A 10481-nucleotide genomic window follows, 5' to 3' on the forward strand; every position below is an offset into this window, starting at 1 on the left:
TGGAGAGTAGTAGTATGGGAAGCAACGCACATCAATTGAAGGAGTAAACCAGTAGAATTGGGAAAGACCCAAAATTTGATTTAGAACAGCAAGAAGATTCGTAGAAATTGCTTGATTAAAAAAAATCCAGAAATTTGATTGTAGAGATTATGATAGAAATTAATTTAGGGATTAGAATGTAGAAAGTAGAAAATGATTTTAGGGATTAGAATGATTTTGGCTCCGATACCATGTCACGAAAATATTTTCCGTAGTTTCATTAGAGTGTAGAGTAGATTATTTATACAAGTGATTAGAGCTCAAGAAATAGGCCCGTTAACTTACAATATAAACACTAATTATAGGCCCTAACACCGACCTTATTCCAAGCTCGCATTTGTTTGCATTAGAACTTAGGGTAAGTTTATTGCAAGTCTTGAGCAAAGTCTCAACATGAGTCTTACTCAAGATTCTTGCAATAAACTCATCAAAGACTCATGTGAGTCTTACATGGAGTTTGGAAAATCCAAACCCATGTCAAGACTTTGCAAGGCCAATGAAAAATAGCCACCTCACCAACCAAAAGTTTACAATAATTTTTAAAAAATAAAAAAAGATATTTTACAAAAAAATAAAAATATTTTGAAAAGGATTAAATGAGTTTGGAGTGAGTCTTGGGATAATGTGTAAATTTGGAGAAAGTCTTGTATGAATCTGAATAATATAAAAGTATTTTAAAGTTAGTGGAAAGCTGATGTAGCAGAGTCTAAAGTCTGGGTCCGAGTCTGGGGATAAACTCACCCTTAATAGAAGTTTAATCCCTATCTTTTAAAAAAGTATGTATGAGAATACACATACACTTATGAATATTGGGAGGATAATTGTATCCTTAAAATATTTGTTTACTTATATGCCTCTATTAATTAATATTACTCCGTATAATATGATGTTAATTGCCTCTAAATATAATAATTTATTTCCTACTCCGTATAATATTTTATTATTCATATATATTACTATTATATTCAAATATATATTACGGATTAATAGCATTTAATTTGGACAATTATTACCCGCCCTCTAAAATGTTTATTATTACTTGTACTTATTTGTCATCATTTACAATAATTATTTTTTAAAAAAAGGTCTTAAGAATAGCTAGTATGCGTATGCAGACATTTATACCCATAAAAATGTTTGTTTATATATTTTTCTATCATTATATTGCCAACAAATGAAAGAGCTCCCCACAAACAGCAAGCAATGACGCGCGCGATACACACGTAGTCACCCTAGTTATACTAATATTTCGTTTAGTAATTTATATGTCCATAAGATCAATTGATAACATTAATTAGCTGCAGTGAATGAACTCAATGAAGGCTTAAGCCACCTTCTAAGTACGTACCTAGTCTCTTTAAACCTTTTTGACATCTAGTGAAATTTTATCCTAACTCTAATACTCCGTATAAGACAACAAACAGCTAAGGGGGTAATAATAATTTTCTTAAGATGTTTGTACTTATGCATTATTGTAAGCTCTTAATTATATAGCTATTTGACATGGGATATCGAATCAGTAAACCATTTGAGATTGTAGATGTTTTGGGTGTTTTTGTCCCTCGGAAGAGTTACAACACGAAGACTGATCCGGCGTGAGCTGTACCTGCAAAACAAACGGAGACACCAAATGGGTGGTGCTCCGCCTCCGACGCACAAGTTAGAAACTTGAAGGGAGAGAAAAAGGTGCGGAAATTTAGGTGGGTTTGTGCTCGGATTCCAAGCTCAGATGTCTCTATCACAGAGATTGTTTGTAATAAATGGAAAAACGTGTCTCCCAAAAGAGGGAAATCTCCCTATTTATAGGGTCATTGGGATTTGTGCTCCTGATTAGGTCATTGATCCCTAATCATTGGTGGGCTGCGCCGCATTGTGGCTTTCTCGGGATTTGGGCCTGAAGGCCGCCATTTTTCCCCCCTAATTTCTGGAATGACACGTGTCAAGCAGGGATTGGTCCACTTTGGACCACCCTGAGGCTGACACGTGTCGTCCTCTGGTTGGACCATGTGGCGGGGTAAATTACCTTAAACATTTGCCCCTCATAGATGTGACGTGGCACACCACGTAGCATCTGTGACACGCGTCACGCTCCGATTGGTGGTAATTTTACCATCAAAGAGTAACCGTTTGCCTTCCGAGCAAATTACGGGAATGCCCCCGTATTTACCCTCTATATATATAGTCGTTTACCCTCATAATCTTTTATGTTTACAAAAAATTTCTAGAGAAAGAACTTTGAGAGAGCAGAAGTCATCCGTTTGAGTCAAGCGCAAGCAAGGAAGTACTCCATCAACCCAGCTGGACCCGTCTGTCTTCAAATATCAAATCCAAAGGTATCGTCTCTGCCTCTCTCAGCTCTTTTTCTTGTAATAAATGGATGCATCACCAACACACACGGCACAACCTAGGTTAGAGTCCAGCCGGTCACCTGGGACGACTGAGTCTAGGACTGGGAGTGCTGTCTCGGGGTGTTGGGACCACCCTTTGCCTTAGATTCCGACCATTTATGTGTCTGTGCAGGACACAATGGCTCGGACTATGCAGACGGCCACTGATCCGAACTACAGAAGCGAAGGCTCAGGCGACCAAACGCCTGAGGGAGAAACGTTTGGTCAGGGAGACCAGACGGCTCTGGAGAGATCCCATCCGCGCGCCCCTTCAACTCCCGCAGATTCTTTCTTGGAAGAGTGCGACCAAGGCGACGATGAGGCCGTGTCAGCCCCTTTGACCCAAAATGAGGAGGAGACGGAGAGCGACAGATCCGCCTCCACCTCTGAGAGCAGCGACGATTTACCCCCGCTTGAGGATAGCGAGGAGGAGGAGAGGAAGAAGTGTAACGAGAAGGATGATCCCTTCAACATCCACGTCTCCGCCAAGGACCGGATCCAAATGGAGGAGAACTTAAAGGACTTTACGCAAATGCACCCGTTAGGAGAAGGGTATAGAATCAGGGTGCCGCCTGAGAACGACATCATCACCTGGGAGGATGATCAAGAGAACGCCAACAGCTACTTTGGCTGTTTTGAGGCGGCGTTCAAGGCTGGTCTTCACTTCCCCCTTCACCAGGCGGTGAAGGCAATATTGAGAGGCTACGGCCTCGGAGTCTGGCAACTTACCCCAAATTCTTGGGCAAACATTTTGGGGTACGTTGCCGCCTGCGAATTCCAGGGGCTCAACCCCGGCTGGGAGGCTTTTGCTAGTATGCATTATCTTAGCAGAAGCCCAGGCGGCTGGAGGGTGTGGTACACTCTAACCACACATCCCCAATATATGATGACCTTGGACAAGGTCTCCAAATTCGACGGCTTGAAGCACAGGTTCTACCTGACATCAGATCCCAGCAGGCGGGAGAATTATGAATTCCGCCAGTACAACAAGAAGCCCGACCTGATGGACAGGAAGTGCGCTCTTCCCCGGATCCCAGAGGAGGATTTTGACAAGATCATTGAGGCAGACTTTTTCAGCTTCACAGTCGCAACCTTGTCAACCGGGGAAACAATAAAAGTTCCCAAGAACTGGATCCCCAAGAGCGCCTGGTTTAGGGATGAGTGTTTCCTAGCCGCCTGCAGGCTAGGACACATGTTTACCAAACGTATGCGCCTGAGTTTGTATCCGCCTGCAGTACCTTTGTATCAGAATTGATTAAGGATATATTGACCAATCTTTTTCTTTTTGCAGAAGAAGCTTTAAACATGTTGCAGAAAGAGAAGACTCCCAAGCGGTCCTCTACAGTCATCCGCAAGGAGCTTGCGGAAAAAGCTGCGGCCGCAGTTAAGGCCAAGGTGAAAAACGCCTGACCCTTTCTTAGATTGGGCTTAAAGATTATTTTCCCCGGATGCTAACTTTAACTTGGTTATTTTTGCAGGGGGGAGAGGTTGGAAAGACGTTTGAGAAAAATCTCAAACGGGCTAGGGAGGAAACCCCCTCCATTCTCAACAAAACCAAAAAATCCACCTCCGCCTCCACTCCTAGCGCCTCAGCCGGGCACCAACAGATGCGGTTAGGGGGACGAAACGAGAGGGTAGGCGACAGCCTAGGCCTCGACCTCGTCAAACCCGTAACAGCAACCGGGGGGTTCACCACGCCTGCAAGTGGTTCCCGCTTGGCCGGCTCTGAAGGAAAGAACCCTTTTGAATCCCCGCCTGAGCTGGGGTGGCCTTTTCGAGTGAAATCCCACTCCCAGCAGACGTCATCCTCAGACGCTCGACAACAGATTGGTGCTGCCTTAATTTCTCTCATCACCTATTGATTATGGTGCAGATCAATCTCCCAGCTGGCCAGACGTCCAGAAGCACGCCAAGGCCATGCTTGACGCCGTCCGGAAGAGGGATAAAGACAACATCCCTGGGATAGAGACGTTCAATCTGGAACGCATTCTATCCCTTCTGGCTGAGGTAAGGGACTCGTTAATTTTATTTTTTCCAAGTGCTTTACCCCGCCTGCAATGCTAATACCACTTGCTTTTTTGCAGGCTATGTTGTGGGTAGACGGGCTCAAGTGTCCTTATTCCCGCAAACGGGAAGAGGTAAAAAGGGCCAAGAAGTCCGCCATAGACGCTGATAATGTTGCTTTATACTCCATTATCGTAAATAATCTTGAAACTAAAGCAATCATAATGACACAGGCGTCAAAAATCCAGCAGCTGGAGGCGGATCTGAAAACGGCCAACCAGCGAGTGAGCGACGCTGAGACGGCCCAGAAGAAGGCAGAGGAGGCCCAGAAAAAGGCGGATGAGAGCGCCAAAAAAGCTGACGAGGCGCTCAAGAAGGCCCAGGCGGACCTTGGCACACTTAAGGGTGTTTCCGAAGAGAACACCAACCTGAAGACCAAGGTTGAGAGGCTGAAGAAGGAGGCTGCTCAGGCTCAGACAAACTTTGCAGCAACTCTGGAGGTAGAGAAAAACCGCCTGGTTGCTGAAAGTGATGCTGACAATGACGCCCGCATGAAGATCGCCTGGGCCGCCTTGTACCCAGACGCGGATTATAGCGTCTGGGCACTGGCTCACAGTTACGCCGAGTATGTGGTGTACCTGAGAGATAGAGGTTAGCCATAGCCTGAGTCCTTTGATGCCTGGGTCAACTCCAACAATGAGCCCCCCGCGCCTGAGCTACCTGGTCCGGGTGTAGCAGAAGAGATTCCCTCAAATGATGAGGAAGAGGACCAGGAGGCACCGTCTGCAGGCCAGAAGTGATTTTTCAGCGGCAGTATGCCAATCTCTGTTTTTATTTTTTCTTTATTTCTGCGACAGTATGCCAAAACTTACTTTTCCGTCCTGCGTGCCGAGTATTTTTGTACTTACCGGTTGTGGAGCCGGGTTGGGTGGACCAGCAAACCCAATTTTTTTCCCAAAAATTCAGATTTTTTTTTTCCCAAAAAATTTTCAATCTACTATTCTAATTCCAAAAAAAATCTATATCTTCTAAAACTCTATATTTTCTTATTTACTTTCTATTATTATCTTCATTTTCTTCAATTATTCAATTAATCATTCTGCTACAACCATTTGGTTGGGTGGACTTTTATGGAATGCACCGACTGAGTCGGTTTTAATCATTCTGCGTTTGCGTTTGAATTTCAATTTTTGTATTTTTTGCCTAACTTATCAAAATCATGCGGTGATTTTTTGCCGAGCTTATCAAAAGCCTGACTGTCCTTGCCCCTGGACGGCTGTGTGGTTGGTTTCAAATGGAGTTGGTTGATTGACTTGGGAACGTCAAATGCTGCAATGAGCATGATACGTTTGTAAGTCAATCAATCACAGTAGTGATTGCCCCAAACCAAGTGCACAGCCGTACACCAACAGACGTTCCAATTACTAACAAGACGGAGTTTGTCCGTCTTGGTAGAGATTCCATAGCCATTGCACAACTCTTTTGCCCCAATTGGGATAGAAAGTGCAACTTTGGAATAAATAACCTGTGAGAACTTCAGTCGGTGACCAACTGATGCCTAGGGGCATCCGGTAATCGGTAACTTGGTTGTTCTATACAGATCATTCTGGTCAGATAGCTATGAGTTGACCAATGTGGTCGTTCAATTTTTGTCGTCTGCATAGGTACGTAGAACCGACGGATAGTCTGTTCTCTGTGACAATTGCACCCGGAGGGGTGTCGTCGGACGCCTTTTTCCAGATTGGGACAGGCGGTTTTATAAAACAAGCAACCATCCGGCCATTTAAGCCTTTGGTCTAGTTTGAGACCGGTTGTATAGCCACTAAGCGTTTTTGTGCTTAATTTTTAATCGGATTGTTACGACATTAAATTTACACTAAGTATCAAACCTAGTCAAATCAACAAAGGATCCATCTGAGTATTACCCAAGCGGTCAAGCAATTATAACCCTTACTAAGTGTCAAACTTAGTTAGTTATATAAGAATCCGTCTGAATATTACCCAGGTGGAGAAACGAAAATGATTTTGCAAACAAAGTCTGAATTCTCATTAATCGACTCACTGTCTACATTCCAAGTTCTAGGCAGGCGCCTGCTGTCTGGAGTTTCCAGGTGGTAGGTGCCGCCTCTTACTTCTTCATAGATCCGGTAGGGGCCTTCCCAATTCGGAGTTAGCTTTCCCAGCTCATTGGCCCTACCGATTGCCTCCATTTTTCGTAACACTAAGTCGTCAACTTTCAAGGGACGCTTGTGTACTTTCTTGTTGTAAGCTCTGGTCATTCTCAGACGGTAAATCTCATGACGCAAGGCGGCATTGCCCCTGCGTTCTGAGAGTGAATCTAATGCCAGGCGCATTGCTTCCCAGTTTGCCTCTTGTAGGGAATAATTCAAACCTTTAAATCCCACTAGCTTAAACCCCACTGTGATCATACACTAAAGTACGGTGGCGTCCAAAAGGGAAGAAGATAGAGCAAAAGAGTCGCCAACAAGTTTTTTTAAGGAACTTGTAAACCGTTCACGAGGTGAAGGTTACACCCCTTAACGATCCAAGAGATCGTTAACTCCATAAGATCATGAACCAAATAAGGGTTCGGGGATGATGGTACAAATCCAACCTAAAAGAGATTGAACCTGCCCTACTAATAGGCCTCTACTTTATTCTGCTCGTATTCATGTGCGCTTTCTGATTAACATGCAATCAATAGGATTAACCCTAAACCTGTTTATCTATGTTGGTTGAATTTAATGCACAAATAAACTATTATTGGCGATCACTTGAATTATAATCATATAACCCTAACAAGATTATTAATTATCTTATTAAGCGTGATTACAAGTACAAATTCCCCTTAAACATGCAATAAAGGTGATCAAGCAATAAAAATAAGCATCAAGAAACATAATAATAATCATGATAATAATAATAATCAACATAAAATTATAATCATAATCAAAACAATAATAATCATAAATAAAATAATCATTATCAAAATAATAATAATAATAATAATATTCACAATCATCATAAATTATAACGATTATAATCATAATCATGTTCATGTTAATATTAAAGCATAATAAAAATAGCAAGATCCTAGGCATGATACTAACAAGATTAATAACAAACCCTAGCATGTCGCTAAGCAATAAAAATCAAATCTTTAACCCTAACATGATACTAACATGAATTAATATTAGGAAGAACATAGGAAGCATCGTAACAAACATATTTGATATTAAAATTACCCTAGACATGATATAGGAATCATAATAACAATATAAACATGATTTCTACATCATAATATCAATTAATCAATTAAAGTACTTACTTTGATGCTTCGTACCTCTTTCTAATAACAAAATACACACGTCAGTAACTTCAAGGAAAATAATAATCAAAACAATTAAATTAAATAATTGAAAGAGAGATTTGGGACCAAACCCTCAGAAATTAAACCTTTCACGTCTAGGGCGAAGGTAACTTCGAATACAGCTAGGTGTTTCTAGATCTTGCGAATGCGGAATTTTGTATGTGAAAACAAAGTTTAGAAAAGAGAGAGAATAATCAAGAAAATATTGATGATAGTTGGTGATTGAAAAAAAGGGGAGATATGACCTTTATTTATAGGAAAAAAGAGGGTCGAAGAATTAAGAAAAGAATCCAAATTCGAATCGAAATAATACTCGTAGACATCAGTTTTTGCGGATTTTGTTTTTATCATATCTTTTGATCCAGGAATCAGAATAATATGAATAAGATGTCGTTGGAAATATATTGAAGTCTACTTTCTAAAACAATTTGAATCAGATTAAAATATGTTGTAGAATAAAATATATTAACGAAATAGTGAGACGGTGTCAGTTTTGGATAGAGTTTGATATCTTATTCATATCTTTTCCGTTATAGCTCGGATTTATTATTATAATATATCATTGGAAAGATAATATATCAAAAAAGGATAATTAAGATATTTTAGAAACTTATAGAAGATTCTAATCAATCCTAATTATTTTAGGAATAGGATTAAACCTTTGGACCCTCCTCATGATCATTGGGTCGTAGGTAAAATCCGGTTTGGGCCCAGTTTAGTATTTTGGCCATAACTTCCTCATTATCCATCGGAATTGGGCTTATAATATATCGTTGGAAAGGTCTTTTCAAGCCCCATCCAACTACACCTTTATTGGACCCTTATCATGGACCAAACTAAACTGGAATGGACGTTTTCATAAAATAGAGTGGGTTTTCGAAAACAGAAAGAAAGAATTTTAACAAAAACTAACCGCAACACTAGACTTTTTACACTTTCACCTCATTCGATTATGGTTCGACGTGAAAGGTATTTATCACTGGGTTTGGTTTTAGGGAGACACAAATGGGTGTCTACACCTCTTCATCATATATCATGACTCTGAGAGTCGGCTCGTAATGTTCGATGGGCAAGACGGCTTCAGCATCGAAAACCATGAGAAATGGGTATTCACCGGTTGCCCCTTTTGCTGTTGTCCAGATGGCCCATAGGACATGGATTAACTCCTCTGCCCATTAGGCACCAGCTCTTTCAATTTTCTTTTTAATGCTGTCTGAGATTAGTTTGTTGAACACTTCAACTTGGCCGTTTGCTTGGGGTCGACTGACTGATGCAAAACAGCTTGAGATCCCTTGATCTCCCAACCAAGTTTTTAGCTGAGGCGTCTCAAACTGAGGACCGTTATCGAACACCATAGACATAGGGACCCCATACCGGGTGATAATGTTCTTCTAGATGAAGGAAATTACGTCTGAGGTCTTGATGTTCTTAACCGCCTCAGCCTCCACCCACTTGGTGAAATAATCCACAACCACCAAGATGTAGCGCTTACCGCCTGGAGCAGGCGTGTAAGGACCTAGAATGTCCATGCCCCATTTTGCAAATGAGATTGGGCTGTGGATGGCCGTCAGATCAGTAGCCGGACGGTGAATAAATTTGCCAAATTTTTGGCACTTGTCACATTTCTTCACCAACTCCTTGGCGTCTACCTCAAGAGTGGGCCAAAAATAATGTTGTCTGGATCTGACGGCTAGGGACCTGCCGCCTATGTGAGAGGCGCAGAATCTCGAGTGCAAGTCTTTGAGAACTTCCTTCCCCTTTTCTGGGGTGACACACTTCAACAGAGGCTAAAGAAACCCCGCCTTGAAGAGTTCTCTGTTTCTCAACTCGAAGCCCGCAACTCGCTTCTTCAGGACGGCTGCATCCTGTGGCGAATCAGGAAGCGTACCGTCTGAAAGATAGGCCCGGATGCCATCCATCCAAGTAGAGCTTCGATCCAGAATTCCTATGGGATTTTCATAGACGCTTCTTTTTTCAAGAACTTCCTAGAAGACTGACCGAGGCGTATCATGGCAGGCAGAAGATGTCAGTTTTGACAACGCATCCGCCTAGTTATTTTCCGACCTAGGCACTTGATTCAGACGGAATTCCTCAAGTGCCCCAGCCTCTTCTTTTACTGCCTAAAGATATTTGATCATGGCCGGATGAGTTGCTTCATATTTTCCCTCATACTGGATAACGACCAATTGTGAATTAGAGTAGGCGTCAATTTTCATGGCCCCTGCCGCCTTACACATACGGATGCCGGCTAGCAGGGCTTCATATTCCGCCTCATTATTAGAGGCCTGAAACTTGAAGCGCAGTGCATACTCAAATCTGTCTCCTTCAGGCAACACGTAGATTACGCCTGCACCACAGCCGTTCTTTGTAGATCTCCCGTCTACATACACTTTCCAAACCTGATCAAGATTACCCGGAGCCACCGGACGGGTCATTTCAACAATGAAGTCGACAAACGCTTAACCTTTCACTGCCTTTCTTGGTTCGTAAGTGATTTCAAGACTTTCCATTTCAATAGCCCATTTCAACTTTCTCCCGGATGACTCCAAGGTGGACATTGGCCGCTTGAGTGGCTGGTCGGTGTAAATCATCACCGGATGTGCTAGAAAGTAAGGCTTCAGCTTTTTGAATTCCATATACAAAGCAAGGCCAAATTTTTCAACCATGGGGTACCGGAGTTC

The 10481-nt window shown here is 42.2% G+C and overlaps 1 protein-coding gene across 1 annotated transcript; it reads left to right on the plus strand.

The window, feature by feature from the left end:
• Window positions 1–2565: 2565 nt before the first annotated feature.
• Window positions 2566–5086, plus strand: LOC110712508. The gene is made up of 3 exons (XM_021890972.1): window positions 2566–3082; window positions 3718–3821; window positions 4679–5086. The coding sequence occupies exons 1-3, from the start codon at window positions 2566–2568 to the stop codon at window positions 5084–5086; spliced, it is 1029 nt and encodes a 342-aa protein (XP_021746664.1).
• The last annotated feature ends 5395 nt before the right edge of the window (window positions 5087–10481 follow it).

Source organism: Chenopodium quinoa, unplaced genomic scaffold, assembly GCF_001683475.1.
Source record: "Chenopodium quinoa cultivar QQ74 unplaced genomic scaffold, ASM168347v1, whole genome shotgun sequence".
Classification (NCBI taxonomy): domain Eukaryota; kingdom Viridiplantae; phylum Streptophyta; class Magnoliopsida; order Caryophyllales; family Amaranthaceae; genus Chenopodium; species Chenopodium quinoa.